The sequence below is a fragment of the Cuculus canorus genome, chromosome 4 (genome assembly GCF_017976375.1).
Source record: "Cuculus canorus isolate bCucCan1 chromosome 4, bCucCan1.pri, whole genome shotgun sequence".
Taxonomy (NCBI): domain Eukaryota; kingdom Metazoa; phylum Chordata; class Aves; order Cuculiformes; family Cuculidae; genus Cuculus; species Cuculus canorus.
In genome coordinates this window covers 73,487,656-73,515,341 of record NC_071404.1, presented here as the reverse complement: position 1 = coordinate 73,515,341, position 27,686 = coordinate 73,487,656, and the positions used below count along the sequence as shown (strand labels likewise).

The 27,686-nt window shown below is 43.2% G+C and overlaps 1 protein-coding gene across 1 annotated transcript; it reads left to right on the top strand.

The window, feature by feature from the left end:
* FGF2 (fibroblast growth factor 2) lies at positions 1-27,685 on the top strand. The gene is made up of 3 exons (XM_054065099.1): positions 1-820; positions 20,935-21,038; positions 27,488-27,685. Exons 1-3 carry the CDS (start codon positions 340-342, stop codon positions 27,671-27,673), a joined length of 771 nt encoding a protein of 256 aa, XP_053921074.1. The 5' UTR covers positions 1-339; the 3' UTR covers positions 27,674-27,685.
* The last annotated feature ends 1 nt before the right edge of the window (position 27,686 follows it).

The following is a 27,686-nucleotide window of genomic DNA, read 5'->3' as shown; positions in this document are numbered from 1 at the left end:
TCAACCTCGAGCACAAAATGTATTTGATGGGTCCATACACTTTATAAGCAATATATTTCAGAAACTCCGGTGGTGGTATCTGGAGGCCGGTGCCCGGATTTTCACGGGTTGCCCTTCGTAGGTACCAGTCGTTCCGTTCGCTGCTGCTGAACGGGAGCACAACCAGTTTCTCTCCATGAAACGCACTGAAATGCCGCGGTTCTTGCCACGTGGATTTTACAGGTCAGCACATCGTGCTGTGATACCCCTGTGATTTAAACCGTTTAACACGATACAGAGGCCACGGAACTTGCGGCGCACAGCACCCCTCCGGCGACTCTCTTTATAAAGCCCGAGGAGATGCGGGAACCCTCCCCAGGGATGAGCGGCGGCGGCAGCGAGCGCTCGGCGGCCGCCCGGGGCTCGCTCTGCCCCCCGGCGCGGGGGCGGTCGGGGGCGGGGCGGCCGCCCGGTGCCCCGGCGGGCTCGGCTCTCCCCTCCCGCCGGCAGCGCCGTGGCGCGGCTCCCGCGGAGGGGCCGGGACGGGAGCGGAGCGGCACCGCGGGCTCGGCGAGGCTGGACGGCCGCGGCAGGGGGCGAGGCCGCCCGGCGGGGGCCGTCGGGGGCCCGGCGCGGCGCGGGGCCCGGCGAATGGCGGCGGCGGCGGCGGCCGGGAGCATCACCACGCTGCCCGCGCTGCCCGACGACGGGGGCAGCGGCGCCTTCCCCCCCGGGCACTTCAAGGACCCCAAGCGGCTCTACTGCAAGAACGGCGGCTTCTTCCTGCGCATCAACCCCGACGGCAGGGTGGACGGCGTCCGGGAGAAGAGCGACCCGCACAGTGAGTGTCCCTCCGGCTTTGCTTAGAACGCGCGTAGTGCGGGGCGCGTTTCGAGCTGCCGTGGCCACCAGCGGGGTGGGTGTCCCGGCGCAGAGCCGCGCTGGCCTCTCCTCGTTCAGCCTGCGGCCGCACGCAGCTTGTCAAACGCAGCAAGAGTTGTTGGAAGGTGTCTGAATGGATTTGCGGGGCTCTTAAATAGGTGTAAGGGTGCCTAACTGCTTGACGCGGCAGGGCTAAATACGTTGCTTGAATAAAGGTAAAAAGAAGGTTGGTTTTCTTCCCCAGAAAGTCCTCATAAGTAGACGTACTCTTAGAAACAGAGGCATAAATCAAGGAAACAGAGTTTCTAACAAAGTATCTTTTTGTCTTAAAATGTTGCATGTCGTAATTTATTATTTTTAACTTACTTAAGGACAGATAAAACACAGATAAACCAAAACCCATGGATCCCAGCAGAAGCAGTTTGTCCCCTGATACCTGATCTTTTGAAGGAGGAAGAGGTTCCCAAGCTGGCAACGCTGCCCGTGGGTTGAGTGGTTCCTGCGGTCTGCGGGTCTGTGACCCGAGCTTGGCTGTGCTGTGCCAGGTGCCTGCTCTCCAACAGGCAGCCTCGCAGGAAGCATGTGGCAGGGTGCTGTTACAAACCCAGGCTGTTCTTTGTCCTAAGAACAAAATGCTCTTTTGCAGAGCTCAAAGTATTTTCAAAGTATTCAGTATGGATTTTTTTGCGGATGTAGCAGCAAGGTTTTGAAATGCCCGTGAGGTATTCCCTTCAAATGAGGTACGAGGAGTTGCTGTATAAATAGTCTCAGTGGAATTCCTGCTTTGAGATACTTAGTTCTCGCACACGTGTGCATCTCCACCAGGCAGCAGTGTGCACTTGGCATGAAGAGCAGGTGAAATGTCTTAATGTGATTCTTCATCTGATTTGCACCTGTGCCCCGAGCGATCGATGCACAGATGGGACTGAAATCAGAGGATGAAGAGGACAAGGGAGTGAGGAGACAGACCAAAGGTTCTTAATGTTACTTTGCATTTTGGACATCAACCATTCCCAAAAACCATCTTTTCCAACAGTTCCAGAGAAATACTGTAACAGACTGTTCCCAAATAATACTGTTGCCAGGTTGGGCTTTAGTCTTAGATTGTTTTATTTTGTAGGTCTTGGATAGGAATATTGTACATAGGATGGGCTGAAGATGTATGTGGAACAATGTGTTTTGGGAAAGTTAGCATCCTTTATTAGGGCAACTAATATTCTTAGAAGCTATAGGAAGCTTTCAAACTCGGTCCTACATGTTTGCGCTTCTGTCTTTCTTAGATACTGGTTTAAAGGGAAGAGTAGTCAGTGTTGTTCATGAAGTAACAGAATATTTTTATTGCCTATACAGAGCAGTAAATCACTGCATGTGGGATTTACATATGCTGATAGCTAAAGCATTGATTTACTGTATAGATAAGTGGTTTGGTTTTTACACATACCAGTGGGTTATTGCGCAGGATCAAGTCTGTGTTGGAAAGCATGCGGTAGTGTGTTCAGCTCACTTTATACTTTAGTGTTTGGGAAATAAATCTTATTAATTCATCAAACGTCATCTCAGTCATAGAAGAACTTATGAAAATATGCTGGAAATTTGCTGCAAAGGAAGATGATGTTGAGCTGGAGATGTACCAGGCTGAACCCATTGCCATGGCTCTAAGGTTCTTACCTTGTTCAGTATCAGCTGTTTGTGGTGAGAAGTGCTGCTAGTGGGTTGTGGTTTCTGTGCTCGCCTGGCTGGGCCGAGCTGCCATGAGTGGTGGTGGCATTCGTCATTGTCTTTTTCATTGTAGGGCTCCCCCATAGTCACCCCCCTCCACACACACCTCCACCTTTTTTATTCTGCCAGGAAAAATGCTACTAATTTTTTACGTTCATGAGTCATCTGATGTGTGTTTTCTCTTCCTGTTGAGCCTGATCAGTGCTAGAATTTTTTTAACTCATTTCTCATGCTGCTTTTCTAGTAGTGAATTACGATTGAAAAATCTTCCTGATGTTGGTAATGCTGCTGCTTTACTCTTACCTTCAAATTTCTCTGGTTTGCTCTCTAGCTTTATTTTTGCTGTCATTTCTTTCTGGCTATCCACCTCTGTACTTTTTCTTCTCTGCCTCTTCAGTGCTGTCTGATCACTAGTATTCTTTCCCCTTTCCTTTAACGCTTTGTTTCTCTGAATCTTGTCTGTATTCCTAACCTTTGTCCTCTTAAGTGAATGGTGGCAACAGGTAAAGGAAAACCTGAGTTACAAATGATTGATGTGGCCTCTGCCTTGCCCAGCAGAATGTCATCGTCCAGGGATCTTCTTGGGTACCTTCAGCTTGGTGTTCAACCATCTGCAGAAAATCCCTTTGTTTAAAAACAGCAATTTGGAAGCGTGACACAGCTGAAGGGCTGGCGGGACACAGGAGTGCCACTGTGCCTCAGCTGCCCCCTTGTCCTCTACTGTCACACTCTTTTCTCATTATCAGACAACTCTTTAGTTTTGTTTGTTTGTTTTCCCCTGGAAGAACTCTGCTTCTAAGAAGTAGAGAAATTGGTGCTTCAAGCGTCAGCAAGTCATGTTGCTACAGCGCTATGCGGTTTACATCCGTAGCATCTCCGTTGCAAGTACGTAATTTGGTATGAATCTGCGCGATGCTGAACTCTGACCTGGTGAATGCTGCTCTGTGGAAGTCCCTGTGAGATCATGTGGTATGCCTGGCAGGTCATGTTGGCATGGGAGATGGCAAGAAATCTTGGACAACAGGAGAAGACTTTAAAAAAAGGAATTGACGCAGAAAATCTACACCTCGAATAGCTTGTGTTGTTTTTCTTAGTTAAGTAAGAGGTTTCGTAAGATGGTTTTGAAAAAAAGAAATATAATGGCTGCAGAATTTTTGGTTTAGAAACCTAATTGAAGGACTTCTAGGAGAGATTCTTGCGGTAGTTGCTATTCTTATGCATTAATTATACAAAATGGCATCTGATTGGCACATTTGCATTTTTACTTCTAAAGGAAGTGATTCTTTGAGAAGGGGAATGACCATCTCCTTCTGTTTCAGACTGAAATTTAATACTATAAACAAATTTCCATTATCCGTGTCCTTTTTTGCTCCCTTCTGCCTCTAGTACTAAGGATGGCTTGTTTGAAGTATACAGTCTGTTTTATGTCACAGCATCGAAAGTTTTGACTGTTTTACACTCGCCCCATTCTCCTTGGTTTATTCATAATTGCGTCATTAGTGAAATTGGGGATGGAAGTTGATGTCCTGTGTGCTGGAGGATTGGAATCATATGATTCACGCAGCTAAAAAACAGGACAATGCGTCTTACGCGGTCGATATTGCCACATCTGATGTGTGTTGTACACTGACTTCAGCGAAGTGCCCCTTTGGACACACCCGGGGGACTTCTGTCGAGTTGTTTTCCCTTGAAGAGGTACATTTTGGGCAAACAAGAAACAGCAGGCGCTTTAGAGTTTAAACCAAAACAAAGCCCATTTCTGACTGTTGTTGTTGATCAACGACTTCTGATTTATGCCCTGGAAAAATTACAGAGAACGCAGTCTTTTTGGGGAGGCTTTCAGAAACCCTTGGAGGTGTTTGCTTCGAAGAAGCTGCAGTGCTGGTGGAGGGGAAAAGCAAGGAAAAAGGAAAGGGAATGCTTTTCCATACGTTTTAGAAAATGTCTACTAGCACAGCTGGTTCCCTTCACAGTTACCCTCTCTGAGGAATGATTGGCATTTATATATTTCCATAATTTCTCAAGCAGCTTTATTTCATGGTGAGCATAAACCAAGGCATCCAAGGAATCTTGAGCCATTCTTGTCCACCCATTAATGAGGTGACAAGGCTCCATTGTGTCACTCGGAAAGGATTCAGCAGCCTGAGCTTTTATCAGCTCTGCGCATATCTGAAATACCTTCCTCCTGCCCAGTACCTGGCTCCTCTTCCACAGATATCTGAGGAAAATGTAAAATAGGGTCGTACTGGTACAGGAAAATTTCTTAAGAAAGTTCTTTTTGTAAGCAGTTGTTATGATCTCTCTACTTGTATCAAACAACATTTAAATGGCTATGCTGTAAATGTTTTGAAAAGACTTTATTGAAGTATATGGAGGCTTCTAGGGCATAGCAGCTCAGTCAAGAAGATAGAAATATGATCGCCATTTGTGCGAAAGGCAGAAAACTGTGATCCTTCGAAAGAAAACTAGGAACAAATGTCACAAAGTGTTTTTATTATGAAGCTTCAGTAACTGGTGCTTAGTTTTTTTTATAGATGTATAAGTTATTTGGGACTTAAAAGATCTCTTTTCCCATTTTGGTGTCCCACAGATGTGGCCAGAGCTCTTGATAGGGTATCCATCTTTTTCAACTCTTACCGGTAGGTGAGAATATAGAAGTTCAATTACATTGCTCCTACTTAAATTCTTCTGAAAACGGAGTCATCTTGCATTAATTTTTATCTATTGGATAGATATGAACCAGTTTACCAAATGCTGATGCTTTGTGACATAGTCAACACAGAAATCTCTCCTGGTTCTCAGACATAGCCGTTTTAGGGAACGAGGCAGCAGAGACCCTATGTGCAAAAAACGGTTGAGAATATGCTTCCATTGCATATTTTGCTTATTTTGTCATAGAAATAGCTTTCTGCATGGTCCTGCAGGGTAAATGAATTAAATGATGGATAGGACACCTGTGTTAGCTGGGCACACTGAGTAATGGTGCTGTTTGGAGAGATGCTCTCTCTTCTGTCATTGTGTCTGCTAATCCTCTTACCCAAATTTTAGTAAGTCTTACCCACTCTGAAGGCATATGACCGAGTAGCGAGTACACTCTGAAGATGGAGCAAGGCAAATATGAGATGTCTCTGCTGGGCGATGAACTGTTCTGTCTCTTCCAGCAGTTTTCCACTTGGTCTGGAAAGGGCTGTTGGAAGTGTGGAAGGTTCCCAGGGCACCACCATCCACAGGTACACTAGAGGGCAGGATTTAGCCCTTAAATCTTCTCACAGGCTTTAGAAATTTGGACCGCTTGTAGGTATTTGTATATTCTTTTTTACAGAAAAGAATAGTTCAGCTCCTGCTTAGCTGTTGCACCACAGCCGTAGCTGAATGAATACAAACGTAGTAGTTTAACAGTAGACAGTGTAATCGCGGGGATAGTCATATAAATGCTTCTGCAAAAGCTGTCCTTATGACCCTCTTATGTGAGTAGATTAAAACATTTGGTAAAAACTGCAGTGACACATGTATGACATTTAATGAGGTCAGAATGCAGACTCTAAGATGTTTGTCATCTTGATAAAATGGAGCCTTGTACTCCGGAATTGCTCATCAGGAAAATGAGATCAGGTGGCTGCTAATGGCTTTTATATGGCACAGTTAGTTAAAACCTGTGGGCTTGCGTGTTTTGCTTTCTTTATTTTAAGTGCATTTGGTGTATATTACCAGGAAGTTGTAAAAGTTGTTCACATTAATCCTCTGTAATGAAAGCAGGGTCAGGTTCTTTGCTGTGTAATAAAGGCAAGAAAAGTGCCCAGACAGTGATGTGGCACTGGATGGACAGTAGGATTAACAGCCACAGGGCACCAAAGGTGCTTGAAGATAAACCCCAGAAAGATGCTTTCTTATCGTTTTCAGTTTCCACAGACTACATACATCTAGTGGATTTTCTGTAAGAAAGGGGACCTGTTCCACTGTAGTTTTTTTGAGCAGAATTCTGTTTAATTGTCCTTTAATAATCAATGTTTCAACCCGAATTTTAAATCATTGTCTTTCCAGTGATGCTTTTTTTTTTTTTTCTGTAAGCTTTTCCCAGCTCCCTTGGCTCACACATATGGCAAGCAGATTTAGAAAATAATTATTTGGTGCTTTCTGTATACTTAAAGTTGTTACCAGGCTGAGTTGATGGAGCATTAATAGCCTTTCCTTTTATTATCTGTTTAAGACTGTACATTTCAAAATAAATCAACTCTCATCATCTGTCATTTTCAGCAGTGCATTTTGTGATAACATATGGGTAAGTTAGTTCCTGTCTGCCTCTTCTGCTGCCTCCTGACTTCTCAATAAAAATATTTAAAGGGAGACTTTCACTCATGATAGTCACTCATGATTTCATCACTTAGACTCTCAGAGTCTGGAGTGCTGGTGGCATTTCAGGATTATTATTGTATGTAGTTTTTTGTTTGTTCAGGGTAGGGCCAAATTTTGACTGGAGCCTGATATGACCATCCGAGAATACAAATGAGATGATGTCTACAGAGTTGGGTGGAGGTTGTCTTGCACAAACTGTCGTGGTACACTTCTGGTTGAGTGATCCTGTGTGAACTTATCACTCATGCTTAGCTTTTAGAGCTTGTAAACCACATTGCTCGAATGATTCAAAGGAGAAAGGTGTAAAGGTTACTAGGAAAGGGCAAAATAAGAACTAGACTCTGTAGCTGCTTGTAGTGGTAGTGTGGTGAAATTATACCTTTGTGTTGTGCCTCTTACCTTGTGACAAGACCAGGTCTCATAAAATGGCAGTCATTAGGATTCCAGCTGGAACGTGCAAGTCACAAAATCCTGATACTCATGACTATGAAATACTGTATAGTGTTGTGTTCTGTAAAACCAAGAGTAGATATCAGCTGTGATACCGATTGAAAATACTTGTAATCTGTTTCTTGGTTTTTTTCTTTCTACTCTTGGGCTACTCCAGCCCAGTGCCTATGATGTCTGGTGTCCACCTGCAAAGCTCTACCTGCCAATGTGTTTATTAGGTGTTCCATTGCCATTCTGTGGTGGTGTAGCTCTGCAGTTTTTTTGCTGATAAATGATGTACTTAATGTACTCAGTTGCACAGGGAAAAGTTTGTAGCACTTCTTAGGACTGGCACCATTTTTTGGCAGACTGTCTCTCTTCTTGGTGCTTCTGGGTACTGGGGAACAAACACTCAAATGTTTCTTTTCTATCCATGTGTCATGTTTTTGCCTTCTTCTCCAACCCCACACTGTTGTGTTTTAACATCTCCTATTACATTGTCAGTGGTGTCTGGCCAAGGGACTCCTTGGTCAGATGCGTCAGCTGATCTTAACAAGTCTCTGCTGCTGAAAGGGATGCTCTCTCCTCATCCTTCTTGTAGTCTCAGCTGTGCTGTCATTGGCACCATCTCTAGCAAAGGGGCATCAGTTTCCGATGGATTTCATGCACTGAATCAGGTTGCTGAGATGTCAAGAAAACTGTCAGAGCTGGTGAGAGTGGTGGTAGGTGCAGCTGGGAGTGTTGGATGGAGGGACAGGAACCTGTCTTGTGGTACCATGTCCTGATCCATCTTGTATGTTAAAATGAGGGACAAGGTACAGTGTCTTCCTTGATGGATGACTTGAAGAGGATGAACACATAAAGTCCCTGCGGTTGTCACCCATTCTAACCCATTTCAGGTTAGAATAGCAATTCTCAGGCCAGGATGCAATGAGTTTTAATACGGTCCCACTACTCTAGGAAGACCAATAGTGAGCCCGAGATTTCTCAATTTAGAGAACCACACCTATTGAGCAGTTTTGTGCAATACTCCACTAGGTCCGGTTGATGCCTATGACAACAGAAATAGAAAAGTGAGAGCAGTTTTCAGTGTGGAGAAGGAGCTGGTGAGGGCCAAATAGGGGATGTGAGGGAAGAGGCTGTCATCTCTGGTTGGAAGTCCCCTATGGTATCCTGCTGCAATGGCTTGTGAGGCTGAGCTGTTTCTGGGCAATAAATTGTGTATGGATTCAGTTCATTGGGTTTCTCTGAGTGTAATGGAGCAACCAGGATGAATAGCTAAACGTGCATCAGGCCTTGCCTCTGAATATGTAAATACAAAGGATTAATTTTGTGTTTTTACAGATATTTATGGTCTCCCTATGGATGTTCTAGTGACAGTCATACAGTTCACTCAGGAAAATTGAGGAAAAAGACCTGCTTGTGTCCTTAGAAATGCAGGAATTCCTCAAAGCTGAAGGGCTCTACAGAACTGCCCGTGTTGCCAGTTTTAGCTTGTATCAGTCCCAGCCTTCTACTTGTTTTACTGCTTCAAGAGGTGATATCTTCCAGAGCATTTAACTCTCTGTGCTCAAGCTGTCCTAATGATTGTGAGGTGTTACTATTTGGTGTTGAAGAGCAGAGCAAGGAGTCTCAAAATAAGGCTGAATTTCAATGATCAAGCTCTAGTAACATGGATCATAATATCTATAATGTTATATGAGCAGAAAATGCTTATTGGGGTACGAGATGTCTGCCGTGCCTGCTGATTTGAGGTGGCGTAAAGCAAGACTGCAATTGCTGGTGCTCCTAGCCGTAGCGTACGCTGGGAGCATGTTCTTGCAGTGAAGTCTGGAGCAGTGTGGAGAGCTAAACCAGCAAATAGATCTACACCAGTAAATAGATTTATACCAGCATAGTGAGTACTAGTAATTGGTTGGGCTGAAGCAGCAGCAAGTCAAGTAGGTTCTTCCAAGGTTCTAAGATATCTCTTTTGTAGTCAGGGAGGCGCTTCTGTCCTTTCTTAGTATGGTTCAAAAATATTGATAATAAGTAGTGAGTTTTTATTGGGAGAGCTGGAAGCTGGAGAGGTCACTACAGCCTGATCTCTCCATCTATGGTCCTGCAGACCCAAGTTCTTGGCTCCCCAGTACAGGCTGGGTGCCGCAGGGTATTCTGTCTATCCTCAAGGGGCTGTAAAAGTGACTGAGTGTTACCCAGGTGTTTGAAGGAAAGTGGATTTTGATTGAGATTTTTTGTTATCTTTTTGCAAAAATATTTATTAAAGACTCAGGGACTAATTCAATTTCATTGGTATTGGAGATGGGGGGGAAATGCAAAACCAACCAACAGAGTCACTGTCTCTTAACTTTTTGGCCAGGAGCAATGAGCTCTAAAAGGGCAACTTCATTAATAGGAACTCCTTATCAGCCTGTTATTTCTTCCTGCTCCTGTCTGTTGTGCCGTCTCCCTGGCATCCTTGTGCTTGACACAGTTCGTCTTTCACCACTGTGCTTAACTCTTGTGAAATCCAATTTCCTTATACTTCTTGGCATTTCTAAAATCCAGCTTTACTTTCCCATCTGTGCCACTAAGGCTTATTGTGCCTATGGGTTGGCAATCCCTCACCACTGCTCCTGGCAGCCTTTTCGTTCTGTCTCATCGAATCTGTTATCCAATGCTCTGACATCAGTTACAGCCCTAAAATACCATGTACTACTGAGTAGTTGTTGTGTGAGTTGTATGTGAAAAAAGGAGCACTAAAAATACCTTTTAAAAATGATACATTTTACCTTCTCAGTTTTCTGAAGTGACACTGTCTAGTGGCAGATAGGAATGGTTGGACTCGATGATCCAAGAGGTCTTTTCCAACCTGGTGATTCTTTGATTCTGTGACATATTGGCTTGTCTCGGGTTGCTTGTTTTGCTGCAAGTGAAAAACGGGTCATGGCTACAGAGAGATCAGCGAGTGCACGGTAAACACAAGTTCTGTATGTATCTTCTGATACCAGTCAGTGACATTGTTATGTTGGCTAAATGCTTGCACCAACTTTGCTTTAAAGCCGAAAAACTGAAAATGGTTATTCTGCGATTTACTTCAGTGAACATTAAAAGAAGTGAAAGCAGCTGAAAGAAGTAGGATGGATTACCTTACCCTTGTTAAGAAAAAAATTTTGAGGAAAGTCCTGAAAGCCATGTGTGAGCGTTGTTTTCTTAAGGAAGTCCTCAAACGTGGTTCTGCATCAAGAATTTGGGGTAGAGGTGTGGATAGTGTGGAGACTGGGCTGTATTGTCTGCACCCAGTAATGAATGAAGTTCTTCTCGGGTAAAGTCAGTAATGTTTTTCTGCCGGTTTTGCCCTCTTGACTTTAAAGGATGCAGTCAGCTCAAGTGCCGTGACAAGGAGACCGCAAGCAGTGTGGCCCTGAGCTATTTAGAAGAATTTTATACGACGCAGTACTAGCAGTGTCTGGTGTTTGAAATCCTTATGTAATGCCAAGCAATCGCTGTTTTCTTCACTCAGCATCACAAAACACCCAAGCTGTGTGAAATGAAGAAATGTAATTGTGCGTGTTTTACAGTGGTCACATAGGCAAGGAGCACTAAGCCAGACTGTCATCAGAAGTGGTGTACATCACGTTATTCTGGAATTGGTCTTTTGCAGGGTGACTTTCCTGTTCTTTATAGGAAGTTTATAGGAAACGTATGAGGATGCTGTATATTTGGGAATCTCTGTTTCCTGGAGAGGATTTCCAGTATGATAGGTATACATTAGGCGGAGTGGATATTTTTAGGGATTAAGGTTAATTATAAATGAGAATAGTTGGACGATCTGAACAGGGAAATAATTTTCATTGTATTTGGTATTTGTATGACTCAAAAAGATGAAAACTCTTAAAATCGATGAATGCCCCTGTTGTGGTACACTCGGTTAGCAGGTTGTTATTTAAACAGTTACACAAGTTATTATTCTGTATAAAGGATTACCGGAACTTTTGAAGTGTTCATGTTTCAGATGCGTATATTTTTGCTGTAGATGTTTACATTGTAAAGACCTGAGGACTGTCTGTGAGTGGTTTTATGCCTCTGGCTGGCAAAAAGGAAAAAGATACACTTACAATGTTGTCATGCCACAGCAAAGAAATGTGCCTTTGTACAGGAGTGTGACTCACTGTTTCTCAGTGTGACACTTGATTTGCGTGATTGTTTTTGTTGCCGTTCTGTGGGTTTTGTTTATTAAAAACCCACCTCTTCTGCAAAGGTTGCCTTGCTATTTTTTGTACCTGTTCCTTATTTTGTGGTGCGGGTTTTGGGCAGTGTGTGCTTGAGTGGCTCTGGCGGTGGTGCAGTTGTTTTACCAGTGTGTGAAAGCAAATGACGAGTTGTTTTTGTGTTTGCAATCTCAAAACCGGGGATGCCTCATATGTCAGTGCAAAGCTTACCAGGTAGAGGAGGATGTTAATATGCTTGATGTGTCTTTGAGAAAGAGGCATCCAGAAGTATCTGAGACTAGAGAGCCAAAGATATTTCTAGTTCCTAGAGATAAGTTACACTAGGCATTACCAGCTCTCGGGCTGGGGTTTGGATCTGACCCAGCGTACAGCTTTCGTTGTGGAAATGCCAAAATGGGGTTATTCATTTGTGTGTGTACACACATGCTGATCTTCGATGAACCGGCCCTTGGGTTTGGGAGGGTTTATTATGCTAGGTGTGGAGCAAGCGCATTTGACTGTGTGTCTTGCTTGGACACCTGGCTGGGAATAGACGTTGCCCCAGGCATGAAGGAATCGGCCAGCTTCAGCCATGGAGTATGCAGGAATGGGAATTGGGTCGTAGGGTGTTGCAGTTAGCAAAGCATTGTTGTTTCTTATTTCTTCCCCCTTTTTATGAACTTCCTTGCATTTCAGATACTTATTCCTTCCAGAGCTGATCAAACTCTGTAGCAGTGAGACTGCAAAATAGTTGCTGCTTTGTTCTTTTCTATGGGCACAGAGGTGCTGGAGGAGTGAGGGAGAGCTGGTGCAATAGCTTCACTGCAGTGTCATTCAGGGGCCTCGTGGAAGGATTTTCCTTACAGGGCCTCTGCAAATATGTTGGAGATGGGCCCTGAGCCTTTGGCTTGGGTTTAGCTTTTCCACAGCAGAGACTGTAGTAACGCCAGTCATTGATCCAGAGACGTGCAGCCTGGGATTTTTCAGGGGGTACATAAACTCTCCTTTCTTGTAAACTGAGTGAGAAGTGTTTTGCTAATGACATTTTTAGTTCAAATAAAGTGCCTGTATGTTAGTGAAAAGGGAATTTGAAGTAGCATCAGATTCCTCCTCTTTTCCCAGGGTCCATAAGCTGCTCGGTTAGTTGCAGTGTTGAGGGGGTTATTTGTCTGCTGTTGAGAAGTTCACAAACTCAAAAAAAAAATCTCTCAGAGCGTTGACTGGTTGATGTTCCTCAGCTCAGAGTCCTCTTGGGAAAATGGTGTATTTTGCATCACATTCTTGTAGGGTGTTAATAGTGATGTTGCAGTCCTGAAAAGGGAAGAAGTCTGTTTGAGAGGCAGAGCAGCAAAGAGCTGCAGTGTAATGATTTTGGCTTCTTGTCTCTGGGGATTGGGGTCCCGCAGGGAAGGCTGGGGATGCTGAAAGTGGACATCCAGGTTGTCTGGTTCTGCCCTGGGAGTGGCATTTCAGTGTAGGTAGGGAAAAGTCTGCAGAGCATGAAAGCAGCTTCTGCATGTGTATGTGTGCATGGGGCGCTGTGGCTTATGGCAGCAAGAGGTGTGACTACGGGAACATAAGTGAAACCCTTGTGAGCTTTGATTTAGCTTGCATGTATGTTCGACAGCAAAAATGGGGTGGTAGGGTTTTCTCTGTGAAGTGATGGAGACCCTTGAGCAGGAGGCTTCTGACCTGGGTTTTGTATTATTCTGAGGCCATGGCTCGGAAGTACTCACTGTTTTAGTCTGTCCTGAAGTCTGTATGTAGAGATCTTTTACTAGGTAGATTACAGTGGAACTGTAGCTTGGGCTTTAATCATACCTTTATTTGCTGTGTGAATATATCCAGAGCCAGGAGCTCATGGCTGGTTTTTACTTTAGGGTTTCTCTGGTGTAGTGGTTAGATTTCCCATTTCCTTGTGGAGTTGCAGGAAAATGGAGGTTTTATGAACCCATTTGGCCAATACTTCACAAATTCCACCTACTTAAGGTACAGGAGTTTGTGTCATGCTCCAGTACAGCATCTGCATGTGCTGTATGCTTATCCTGCCCCTTCCTCAATGCTCTTTGCTCTTTCTGTCTGTCCTGAATTTTTCCTCATGAGTTTCTGGTTTTTCTTTTCTCCACTTTGCATTCCCTCTTCCTCAGTGATACCGTGGCACACGCCAGCCCTGGCACTGCTTAGCCAGTGCAGTAGCAGCAGCTTGTTTTGGGCACACCATTTCCCCCAGGTGAAGGGCTTGGGATGCAGGAGGCTGGCCACAGGGTTCCTCTGCAGCTGCAAAGAGCCGCCGACTGGGATAGTATGAGAGAGTTAGTACAGGCTCAGCACTTCCAAAATGTGCAGCACTCTGTTTCTGAAGTACTAAGTTGCTAGATTTTGCCATGATCTTTTAAATAAACAAATTTTTAAGGAGATTTTTTGGCCGAACCTTTTATGATGCAGAGCAATGAAACCATTTGGGACCGTTTAAGTTAGAGTGGTGTTATTTGGTCTGAGCCATTAAAAAGCTTTGCTGCATTGGGAGAACTGTAGACGGACTTCAGAGTTTTCGCTGTACATGTAATGTTTCAGTTCTAGTGCTCAGGACAATAAAAGAGCTTTTGGAAAATGTATTTGTTTTCCGTATTCTCTGTGAATAGTTTCTTTTTCTGTTCATAGAATCACAGAATGGCTTGAGTTGGAAGGGACCTTAACGCCCATCCAGTCCCAACCCTCTGCCATGAGCAGGGACACTTCCTACTGGATCAGTCTGCTCAAGGCCTCATCCAAACTGGCCTTGAACACTTCCAGGGATGGGACAGCCACAGCTTCCCTGGGCAACCTGTGCCAGGGCCTCACCCTGACAGTAAAAAATTTCTTCCTAATATCTAATCTAAATCTGCCCTCTTTCAATTTAAAATCATTACCCACTTGTCCATAAAATTCTTTTCTCTGCTGCTGTACGCAAAACTGCATTGGAAATATTTGGGTTTGAGCTCTTTAAGAAAAGATGGGGACGATCCAGTTCATGACAGAAATTGGAAACCTTGCCAACCACAATGCTATTAAATACCACTTTTCAACTTGATATTCCTAAAAAAGTCTTTCCAAATTGCGAAATAAATGCCTACTCCTAACTCCTTCAAATACACTTACTGATTTCACCTGCAACTTGTAGATCTGTCCTGACCGTACACACTGTGGAAAAGGGATTGTCTTGTATGTGTAGCTATAATTTTAGTTCTGCAATCCACTAATGACACGAATGTGTGCAGAAATGCGTGCCTGCAGAGCTTTGCAGGGGAGGAATACAGCAGTGCAGTCAGTGGTTGAACCTGTGTAATGTGTACCTTGGGGCTGGAAGAGGTTAGATCTTCTGTAAATTATCTTAAGATAAAAAGGAAGATGACTGTTTAGTTCTTCAGTCTTTCGGATAAGAAGCTCTCTGCCTGAGTGCCGCTGTTGGGAAAAGCACACCTTCGGATTTCCTGCGTTAATTTAAAGGAAAGGCACCCTCTCCCTGCAGTTCATCTCATCTGGTTATTTGTGTGTATATACAGAGCAGCTGTATTTGTTCTGGAGGGGCTGTGTGTAGTGGAAGGTGGGAAAAAACTCTGCTGGGCTTTTTGGTGCATGTTACAGTGTGGTTCAACATCCTTTAATGCCACAAATGGTACTGGTTTTGGTGGAAATTAAGGTTAGGCTGTACCTCCTATTGTTCTTCAGCCAAACATCAGTGAATATCTATTTTTAACACAGCCTCTATGTGTTGTGAAGAAAAAATATCCCTCTTGCCCCCCTTTTTTTTTTATATACTGTTTGAGTTTTCACTCAAGCAACATCTGAAGTGGTGTGTTTTCCTAGTTAATGTTAGGTAGATGTAACTGGGTAATCTGCCATATAGAGATGTAGATGTGTGTGTATATGTGTGTGCGTGCGTATGTAAGCTTCTAATGACAGCTCTAACAATGTTAGACAACTGGGTGCTGAGTTAGGACTCCTTTTGCATATCCTGTCAAACATGATCATCGTCAAAATTTTACAGGGTTTTCCTTTGCTTTGCCTCAGCTCTGGTTCACTGACCTTTCTGTGACAAACTGTTGACAAACCTTTGATGTTCTCTGTTTTGACTATTGTATTGAGATGCAGAGGTTGCCACAGGCCCTGGTGAAAGAGCTGGGGCTCTGATCGCTCTCAGCTCAGCTGCGGTAAGATGCGGAATTCCCATGTTCTGGAAACGGTATGAACCATCCTGTTAGCAGCTGGAGATAAGATTTGGATGCAGTCTGCCTTGGAAAGCATTTTGCAGCTCAGGAGGATGACAAGCAGCTTGTGAATTTTTATTTTTTTTTGGTATTGGAATCCTTTTTCAAAACTTGGGGGAAAACCTCATTGTTGTAACAGAATGGCTAAAAAAAAATCTCTCTGGACCCATAATTAAACATCTCTGGTTTGTACAGTTGCATGTTTTTCCTGTGCTGAACACTTCTGTCTTATGACCCTACCTGAGGGATGGTGGTGGTGCTGTGAGCTGAGGGGGTGCCGTGGTGGCACAGCTTGTGGCACTTTTGCTCTCGTGTTTATTATGGCTCAGAAGAACTGGAAGACATGGTTCCAAGCAGAGAAGTGTGATGGGATCAACTCATGTCGTGGGCAGGGTGAGCAAGGAGAGATTTCCTCATCATGTACTGTCAAATATTGTGTATCTTTTCCCTAAAATTGGAATATTTATAGGCATTTCTTGCTTTTGAGCCAGGTTGCTTTTTAACAATGGCATTCTAATTAAAATTAGTTTAATGCCTTCTGTCCCTGCGGGCTATAAGTACCTGTGGATTAATTTAATTTTGGTTTGAGAGTTTTGCTTTTATATGGTTTGTTCTCCTTCCATCTTACGATGCCACTTCTGGTTTTGCGCTCTGAGCTCCGCAGCTTGTCAGAGGGCTGTAGGGGGGCTTCGTCTGGGCTTGGTCGCTTTTCTTCCTGGAAAATCTTCAGTGCAGTGATATGTACCATGTTATTAAATCCATAAACTGCATTTAATTAATTTGTTCAGGTAACGGGTTTGTGGTTATGCTGAATTATAGGAACAAGGAAATGTCTCAAAGGAGAGTTTTATTTAGGATGCTTCTTTATAATTTTATCTTGTAGCATTAGAAGTTTGTTGGAGGAAGGTTTGAAATCCGTCTCCTGAATTATAGTTCAGTGCCTTAACTTTATTCCATTCATGTTTTCTAAGCCTTTTTATATTTTCCCAAAGATACTACTTTATCCTTATTTGGAGTTTCTATCCCGGCATGAAATTAAATTTTGTATGTTTAGCACTTTATTTTTTCTTACTTGGCAGCGGAAGGGAAAACAATCAATTTTGGCTTATTATGAAGAGATACAAAAAAGAGTCTTAATAATAGTAGTAAATTTACCAGAACCTTTTTAGTTGTTAGTGCACAAGGGGTCGTGTAGGCTCTAATTGGAATAGGACTCATTTTATTTAATAACTTGGTGATGACTTAGCCTCAGTCCTCAAGATGTTAACTTAGTGTGCTGAGTTTTCTGTCAGAAAACCAGCAGGCAGTGACCGTAGCCTTGCACTTGGCATTTATCGCAAATTAAAGGGCATGCCATGAATGTGAGCACTGAGATAATGGACTGCTGTACTGGAGGGGGGCCCTCATGCAGGACTGCCAGAGTAACTGGGAAAACGAGCCTTTTTGGCCCTCAGTTCACTAATTAGCTGTTTCAAAACAGTCTGTGCTACTTTTCTGAATTACAAACTTCTTAATTAGTTTAATTTTACTGAGTTTGAGGTTCAAGTTCGCTGAAAACAAGTATTAGAAGTAGATTTGAAATGATGGCCCGTGTCTGAACTGTTGGTGACTCGAAGGCTGCAAAAGACCTGGATCATCAGTGTCAAGTGTCACTTAGCAGTGACTGCACCCAGCTGCACTGAGCTAAACCTAAAATTGTGGCTTGTGGGGATGACTGCGTGGTTAAAATGTGTTGATTAATAAGGCTGTATTGTATCTTGGCATCTCCAGACAGCGTAGCACTGTGGCAAACACCTTGCATTAACAAAGCCATAAAATAACATGAAAAACTTTACAGCACCATCCTGGCTATGTTTATTCACGTGTTTTTCAAGTTGGAGTGGAAAATCCGGTGAAGCTGATTTTGCTTTTGGGGCATTCAGTATTGCAGCACTTTTCAAACTTTGCAGGGAAAATCTTTTTATTCTTTCCTTTTTTCCCCTTTTTGAAGAGTAACGCTTTTCACGAGCTGCTCCAAACTATACAAATATTTTTACAGGCCTGAAAATACTTTCCCGAGAGTTTATTTTTACGGAATCTGAACTTCTGGCCCAGTACTATGCTGTAAGAGTTGGTGTGCTTTTTTTTTGTCAAGAGAAAGTCACGAAGCATAATAAGTCAGTACTGTAGCAATTAATATTACTTTTCAGCTATTTCCCACAGCTGTTTCTTGTTAAGCATGCAGTGAAGGCCGTGTGCTTGGGCACATCTCAGAAGTTCATTTCCCCAGTCCTTGCCTGGAGCACTTCTCCACATTCTCGCTTCCCCAGAGGGCAAAGGTTTTGAAGGTTTTTGAAGCTGTCGCAAGCTTGATTTTGGCCTAATAACTGGGGAGGGCTGTGTTTTTAGATACTTTTTATGACTGCAGAGATTTCTGTATTCCTTGGAAGTCTGGAGTTATTAGTGAATTATGAGAGGTTTGGTTTTTTTTCTTCCTTTTTCGAAATGGCAACAGACACATAATTCACAAGAAATCATTTAGTCTTCAAACTTTGTAGTGCAGTATTTGTATTAACACGGCTTCGGTTTTGTGTACAAGTGAGCGGATTTTCAAGCAACTCTTCTGATATCTGTCTGTCTAGGGAAAAATCAGATAAAATAGTTTTAGTGCTTAAAAAAGGGTTTGCAGTAATTATCCTAAAGACTTCATAGTCCTGGTATTTTTGTTGGAGTTTCTTCAGTCATGTCTTTAGGAGCAACAAAAATAAAGCAAAAAAATTTCACTTGTATTGCAAAAATCTTTTTTCCCCACAACTAAAAGCCAAATAAGCAGTAACTTCCCTCTGAACCCCAAGAGATGCTCCCGCTCCAAAGTTTACAGCCACTTCAAGCATTTATTCTCCACAAAAGCAGGTGGGTGAGTGAAGCTCACGTCTGAGATGGTGGGTGCCAGTGCTGCCCATCAGACGCTCCCCCACTGAGCTGGGGTATCAGTCTTACTGTGCAGAATCAGGTATGTGTTCCTCCGGAAGCCTTCAAAGAGAGGAATGGGCCAACTCAAACTGCCTCAAGTTCTAGACAGAGTCCTTTTGAGTGAATGGAGCACAGCTGTCTGTTCCTCCAGACGGGCTTTTGTCATGGTCACACGTTGCTATAGTGTGTTCAGATAGAAAATGGTTTTAGCCAATTCCCAAAATAATTCCTGGGTGTCAGAAGAAGGAAGAAGTTCCAATCTGGCTCATTTTTGGAAACACCAGTAGCCTCAGACTGGCTAAGTCATACCCTTAGTTCGAACACCTGATAGACAAATAACCAGGACCAGCTTGCGACATCCCGCTTGTCCCTTCTTTAGCTGCTCCAATTCCTTGGCAAAAGTTGTCTTTGCCTTTAAACAGGAAGCAGAGAAGCTGTTGCTCAACTATTCCTCAGTTTTGGTGCCTGTATTGCAATGATCTTGCTTCCTGTTACATAGCGTGGGTACTCCTAAATATCCCTGTTCAGTGAAGCTGTGGCCGAAAGCACCGTATTGCACAGAAAAAAATCAGAACTTAGGGCTCATTCCTAGTTGCTCCTTTTTAAGTGTGAGGGTTTGGAGATGTGGGTTTCACTGGAAATAATGGCCATCTAGAATAGAGAACAACGTAGGGATTTTGGGAAATCAAATTTCTTGTGTTCTATTGTTACTGAAATGGCTGTGTTTTGCTTTTAGCAGAAATCGGATCGCATCGTACTGCCTGTGCAAGCTGGCATGTTGGGATGGAGTTACATGGAATGGGCATATATTTTCTGCGACGGGGAGGAGCGAGGACCTCATGCCAAGCTGCAAGCAGTACAGAGAGCTCTTTTGAATTGCTATATGGGCCTTTCCCCTTTTTTAAGTGATGCTTTAAATAATCAAATATTAGGTTTTCAGAGGGGGATGTTCTAAAGATGGTTGGTATAGAACATGGTCTTCTGGGAGGTTTAGGACAACATCTACTTTGATTCCTTTTCCTCCTTTTCTCCAGAAGAATGGCTGTTCCAACAGGGTGTTTAGATTTCTGTTGAGCTGCAAATATCTAAGTCACGTAGAAGGTGTCTGGTGGACTTTTCTGTGGTATTTGGGCTAGTTTCTTGTGTTGCAGTATTCCTCTTAAAAACTGTGAATGTTGAGGTATGATGGCACAAATAATCCCATTCAGGTTCTGCTGGAGTGCAGAGTAGAGGCAACTTCCTGGTTCTGCTCTTTTACCTACTGAAAAAATTAATTTCTTGTCCTGAATACAATGAGGGGAGTAATCAAGGAAGAAAGAAGAAAAATAGCAATTGGCTCTTCTGGCTTTAGGTGGAGGACACTTCTGGCTTATAGCTTGAAACAAGCTGTGGGCAAAGGGGAGAACATTTGGGTGGTGTGTTAATCCAGACTACTGAATGTGAATTATGGATAGAAAAATCAATTTAGTCATTGTGTTAATTCACAGGCAGTAGCTCAAAGCTGTGGGATGTGACCCTCCAGATGTAAAAAAAACATGTCTTTTTCAAAAATAAGTGATTCAGACAACCCCCTTCTCACGTTCCTACTCCATACAGCACCGTTTCTTGTGTCTTTGCTGTCTTGATGTACTTCTGTAGTTCTGTCTGTTTATCCTAACCGCTCCTTGGATGTGCAATGTAATGGATACTTTTCTGCTGGGAACTGCAAAACGTTTAGCAAGTGATACGGTCCTGGTTGGTCTTAATCCTAGTCCAGACTCATCATCTCTGACAGTCTTGCTGTATGGAATTGTGTGCATTCCATGTCTGATGCTGTTCTGTAAATATTAAGAAATATTCCTGTAAGAAAATTGCATTAAAAAATTCCCGTTCTCTGCAAGGAGTTGACCATGCTATAATAATCAAAGAATTTTGTGGCAGTTTAAACTGCTTCTTTGATGAAATGAAGATAGAATAAGAACTCATGCTTATTGTTGCCAATTTGACAATAGCTACTTACTTTGTAATAAGCGTGTTCTTTGATGAAAGATGGGATCGAAGGGCTAGAGTTTGATAGTTGACTGTCTTTGCTGCAAGCTGCTGCTCAGGCTCTCTCTGGATTGGGGTTTGAAGCAGCAGGCTTCGCTGTCAAGTGCCGAAATATGATGGCTCTGAAAATTTACTTCTGTCGTTTTTCTTTGCAGTCAAATTGCAGCTTCAGGCAGAAGAAAGAGGAGTGGTGTCGATCAAAGGCGTAAGCGCAAATCGCTTTCTGGCTATGAAGGAGGATGGCAGGTTGCTGGCCTTGGTAAGCAGCGCATTTAATGTTTTGTAGCAGTAGGAACTCTCCTCATTCTGTCCTGAGTAACCTCTCCTCCAGTAATGCCTAACTCGGCTTCTCTGTGCTTGATTTATTGAGGAGAAATTAGCTCTGCAGAACTCTTGTCAGTTAACTGAACTGGGAAGTAATGGATATATCTGTTTTCACCTAAAAGCTGCAGGATTTAACTGGGATGGCCTGTTTGAGAGAGAAAAGTCATTGTGATCATATATAGAAGGACATCATAGGAACAAAGGAAGAATAAAGTCTCTCCTTTTCCCCTTGTTTTTCTCTTTCGCTTACTTTCATGTGAAGTGATTGTAAAGACCCTTTTAAAGTAGAAGTAAAGTAATTTTTTTCAAGTTTTGACCTTAATGTTTTGATAGTGCTCGGTATACACTGTTTTCTCATTTTCCTCTTTGTAAAAGAATCATGGCTTTTGGGTCATGTGTGCTTCCAAACTGGAAAACTGGCAAGAATAACGTTCTTGAAAATGTGAAGAAAAAAAAGAAAAAAGTTATTAACTCTAGATAAATTAAATTGGTCTCTAATGAGATGAGTTTTAGTTTAAACTATGCATTTTATTGACACAGCTTAATTTTTAACTGCATTTTCAAGCCAGCGTGCTTAGCAAACTCTGAAAGGGAGTTAAGTCTCCTGGACTTAGATGGTAACTCTTGCTTTAAGAGCTGCAGTCTTGTTTTGCTTACAAGATGCAGCCGCTGTGAACCTCGTGTCTGTATTTATAACCATCAGGACACAGAAACTTTCAGCACTTGTGAAGTACCACGGTAGGGCTTTAGTTTGAAATAATCCCTGGTGCGTTGGTATCTTGAATGCTGTCCTGTTCAGCTTCTGTGCATGCCCAGCAGGAACAGGTGTTAATAATAAAGTGAATTCCTAACCCCAGCTGAACTGCCGCTAATGGAGGACCCGTGCCAAGGGCTACAGAAATCACTCCTGATTTCTCTCTGTGCAATTAGGCTGAAGGCAAGCAAAACACAGCGGCAGTTGTACGTGACCAGGGTTCCTTGGTGTGCTGCTCGGCACCGCGGGGCTCTGGCTCCAGAAGCTCATTTTGTTTCTGCCTGTGAATACAGTTACGGAACCTGTTTCAAGTTACAGCATTATTTACTGGGATAATATTGCATGACAGCTCAGTTGAAGAAAATGTGAGGAGTTGTCCACTGAGCTATTCTTGAATTAAGGATAATTGGGAATTTCCTGTGGTGCTGGTGTGGTGGTATTTGGCTTCCTGTTCAAACTGCCCTCCTCACCCTGTGCAACCGTGAATGGTCACAATAGGGTGTTTGGCACCATTTGGAACATTATAAACACCTGGGCGTGTTTATGTTTGGATTTCCAACCTGCTGTTGCATGGTGGGCTTTGGTCATAGAACCTGATTCCCTTGCTGCTATAGGCAGTGGCTGTATCTGCTTAGTTCTTGTAAGGCGTATGGAAAGTATCTGCCGTTCACTCGGAATTACTCCCTCAATATCTGGTAAAGTTGGGTCGCTGTGCTTCTTATTGGAGCTTGTAAAACGTTTGTTTTACTTTGTTTCTGGAAATGGGTATTACGTGACTCGTGTTTCTGCCAACACTGCTTCCTGCAGCTCTTCGTAGGTGAAAACTGTCTGTACGAGTTTGTTCTTCAACCAGCCTCATGAATGCTGCTGCAATTTCATGATCATTTTCTGAAGCATGGGCAATGTTTTTTCCATGAGGATTTCTGTACTATGAGTTCCAACAGCTTGTGGCCAACTGTGCCTCTACTGTTTCTGCCTATAAACATGCTCATGAAACTGTTCCTCAGTGCCAGCATTTCTTTTCCAGTTTGAGCAGTTTGTGTTTCACGGAGAGCTCTGAGAGCACAGGCTGGAAGCCTTGGTGACGAAGTGATCTCGTCAGTGCATGTGGATTTGTATCTGCTGAAACCTTTGGTTATTTCTTTTAAAATATTATAGAACTTCTAATTTCTAAACACCTACTTATTTCTCTGATCCACTAATCAATCAAATACTATTCTGTCCTCTTTAACATCTGTTTTGTTTCTTCTTTTTTATTACTTTTCAGTTTCAAGGACTGATTTGCGTATTATCCTTGTTTTATAAACACATTAACATCTTCAAAACCACTTTTGCAAATGATTATTCAGGCTTGTTTTTTATCTGGGTGGATGCTTTTGTAATTATTTTGTTGAGACATGTTGTCATGGTTTGTTCTGAGTTGGGTTTTGGAAAATGATTTATTGCAAAGCCATCATATCATCACCTGCGCTGGTGATTTGTGCAGTGGATCCCGTTCTTCTCTTGAAAGCAGGATGAGGAGGCTGTTAGTTCAGCTCTTTCATGCTCTCTGTTTGCTAGCAGACTTGGTTGTTGTGGGGGAGAGGTAACCTTCACCAGTTCAGTTCCTGAAGGACAGGGCTGGTTATTCATGCCGCTGGTATAAGAATATTTGTGAGAATAACCTTCAATTCCTGGCCTTTAGAAAAAGCTCAATATGATCATCACCTTTCTCTGGACATCCTCCCTCTGGTGCGGTAGTTACAGATTAACCCTTAGGTTTTGGTTTTGCGAATAAACAAACTTGAGGAATTTGGACTTGTAATCTGAGCCCAAAACCATTTAGTTGACGTAATGCAATACTAAGGCAGATGCCATTGCACTGTAAATGAATGGGCCGGTGGCATTTGGCTGTGCAAGTAAGAGAGGAAGAACTTTGTTGCAGGATGTTGATGCCTCTTTCAGTCAATTCCTCTGCTCCGGGTGAATCACCATGAGGAGTTGGGCGGTCATGGTTTGGCTGCTCTAAGTGGTGGCACGCAGCAGAAGGGAGGACAACCATGGCTACAACCGACATTGCTAATGGAAAAATACCTTAGAATCAGGGAACCATCTAGGTTGGAAAAGACCTTTAAATCGTCAAATCTATCTGTAAACCAAAGGCTGCCAACTCCACCAGGTCCCCAAGCACTCAGTGTTTTTATTTTGTCACTCAGACTTCTGGAGAGAGGTCTTGCTTGGCAGCAGACGAAATACTGACTGGTGGCTGGTGGGCACTACGTCCCTGTGCCTGCTACATGGCACTCGCTTCCCACCACTGACTCAAGTGTTTTTCCTTCCTTTTATCCTTTTCATGAAGGGACATAGTGTCCAGATATTCGTAACATGCTGTGAAAGCTTTGACTGTCAGATCGCTGCTTTGAAGGCAGCGTAGGCCAAAGCGTGTTTAAAAAAGCCCACTGATATCCAAGGGTGTTCCAGGGACTGGGGTCCACGATGGGGGGGCCAGCATCCCGCTCCTGCTGGACAGGAGTCCAGCTGCTGAAATGTCTCCCGTGGCAGATGTTAAGGAATACATAGTTCATGTAGCGGGAACATGATGAACATGAAGATTTGTCACCTAAATGTTCACTTCCATGTCAGAATATTTACATTGGTGACATGCTGTAGGGAAGCAGTGGTACCACTGTGTGTGCTTTGTGGAGAAATAAGGACTTGGCTGTCCAGAGCACGTGGTACGGCACCTTTCCAAATATCTTTATCAATGTAAAAAAAAAAATTAAAAAAAAAAATATTTTGACATTTTATCTTTATTTTTCTTCTATTTCACCTTTTTCCAACTATTCTTTAGTCCAAAAGTCTGTTAGAGGTATAAAATCCGTTTTACTTTTTAAACCTGAGAAACAGGAGGGAGCCTAAATAAAAATGCTGTGTTTACTTTGAGTTGTGATTGTGTTTACTTTGTGGATTGAGTGCACAGGAGAAGGGGTCGCGTGGATTTGCCTTTTAATCTGTATGTGGAGTCTCGCTGTGGCCACTTAAATTCACCCTGGGTGCGGTGGAAGCCATTTCCTTCCTCGTGGAGGTCGAAGTTGCCGGGCAGGCTATTTGTAAAGACTGTTTCCACCAGCCTGAAGGATCTGGTCTAACTTCCCAGCTCCAGCCGAACCTGATGGAGACTGCATGGGAAACCTGTGTCGAGAGACTGGGTGCTGCGGCGTTCGAAGGTTGTACTTTGCCAGGAACCTCACCAGTGCCTGCTCTGCCCGTGTGGCACATCCTGTCATAGTGCTTCCAGAAATGCCACTGGTTTGGGTAGGAGGCGAACGCAAGGTGTGAGCTGGCTGTGATAGTCTCACCGCCGGAATTTTCACCTTGGGCAATTGTACCAAACTTGTCTAAATGCTGCTTGAAGTTTATTTTTGTTCTTAACTGCCTCTTCTCTGTATATGGTTTCTGTGCCCTCCTAAGGCTGCTATAATTCACTTCAGACTCAGGTCTGTGGCTTGAGAGGATTAACGCGGCTGTTCCGCAGTGCTGGAATGAAAGGCATTAAAATACAATTTATCTTAAGGAAGATTATTTAAAATATGAATCATATGAAAATTGTTAATTGGATTTCCTGCTATTTGAAATATAAACATTAGTGAGTTATAGAAACAAAAAATTCCATATGGGCTTTCTCTTGTAAGTTCTTCCCCTTGGAAATGAAAATTTGTATCTGAAGAACATTATATTTGAAGACACGTTTGGAGACAGATCGCTTTATTCCAGACTGCGTTTGAATGACTTAATTGCCTGTAGCTACAGAAACTTGGCCTTTGTGAGGAGTCGCTCGTATGTTTTTGTGTGTACTGTATGGAGTCCAGTTGTTCCAAGCTCACTTTGTAGTTCTAGTTGGATGCCTCGTGTATCCATGAATGTTAAGAGACGATTTTAATGAGGAGTAGCCTGCTCATTTAGGGAGTTTCTTCACATTCCCTGTCTTCTCTCCAAGATTTCACACCTGTTCTTTCTAATGACTGGCTTTTCCCCCTCTGGCATTCCCGAAACTTTTCTGGGGAAGTGAGTGTGACTGAATCAATGCGCTGACAGATGGTGTAGATGAAAATAAAGCGCTGTCCCCGCCCTGCCAGGTTCCTGCAGTGTTGAACTTCGTATTTGAGAAAATAATTCCTCTTGCTTAAGGCACAGGTTCTACGTGCAGCTTTGCCACTGTTACTGCTGTGAGAGAGCCTTGTTTGTTGACAGGGGTTTGGCTGCTGTGAATGCCTTGAGGTAAATGCAGCTACACACAGCGATCCGCTTCCTATAGAACGAGCTCTGACTTGAAGCTGTTCACATGTCCTCTTACACATCTGATACAGAGGAACCGTGTGGTTTCCTGGTGATGGATTTCAGAAAGTGAATAACCTTTCCTGTTTTCTGTTGATGACATGTAGCTGTAACTGCTAGTCATAGCTGGTTTGGTTCTAAGTCCCCTGGCCAAAATAACTACCCAGGAAACCTGTGGGTTTAAGTCTTGTAACAGATGATACCTGCGTTACGGGATCTCACTGACATCAGCAGGATCAGTGTTTCTCTGCTCATCCCGAGGGAGCAGTGGCTTCTGCCGTCCACAGAGATGTGCAGGAGAAAGTAAATCACCACGTATTCATTAATGGCAGGTGTACCTTTTGAGGGCGTTGGATGCCATTGAGTATCTTGTACCTGGTGGCCAAACCGAGACATGTCCACAGTGGCACCCTGTAACAGTCTCCTGGTCTCCAACCAGTCTCAGCTTTGGGGCGTCTCAGCCAGGAATGGTTTATACGCACTTAGTAAATATCAGTAAGTTTCTTTCCTATGAACTTGTCCAAAAGTGACAAGTAACCTGAGGGGAACCGTAACGCCCTGCGGTGAGGAGCTCCACAGCCCACTTATTACCTGTGGTGTGAAGAACCACCTCCTCCTATTTGTAGGTGTTAAGGCACATTAATTCAGTGTAGGTGGAGTGGGTTTGCAGGACTTACTTCCAGATGTGCTTCTAAACACCAACAGAACACGCTTGGTTTCTGCATGGAGTAAAACCTGTTTGCCTGGTCTGACCTTTCCTTAAAATTATTTTAAATGTTTTGAATTCTAAAAACTCTTGCAGAGATAAGCAGGGCTCCCGCTGTTCCAGAGCACAGGAATGCAGATTTGACCACTTGAAAAGAACAGTCGAGGGCTGAAACTAAGCTGTATGTGATTGATAAAAAGGTTGGTTTGAGGAAGGCAAGGGAATGTTCCCTTTTCTCTTCAGTCCTGCTTTTCTTTTTGGCTAAACTATAGTCTAGGATGAGACGATGAGACCAGTGAGTGCCAGGGGACAGGGTTCTTCATTTAATGGTCTGATGGAACTTCAGATCAGAACGAAGAATTACATAGGGAAAGCAAACTAGAATCTGTTTTAAAGACAATAACTGAACCACAGGTAAAAACTCTCCTCCTTTTGGGCGTTTTTGTCAATATTTTAACATTAACTGTGTCTCTCTTTAAACATGAAACATCTATGTGGATTTCTTAAAAGCAAATGTCCTGCTGAATTAGGTTTCTAATAAGTCAGCCCGAGAAGAAGAACTGATTTGTTGTGGTGGGATGTCAATGAAGTTTTTCTCTTTCCTTTTTAGAAATGTGCAACGGAAGAATGTTTCTTTTTTGAGCGTTTGGAATCTAATAACTACAACACTTACCGATCACGGAAATACTCTGATTGGTATGTGGCACTGAAAAGAACTGGACAGTACAAACCTGGACCAAAAACTGGACCTGGACAGAAAGCTATCCTTTTTCTTCCCATGTCTGCTAAAAGCTGATTTCCACAGCGGA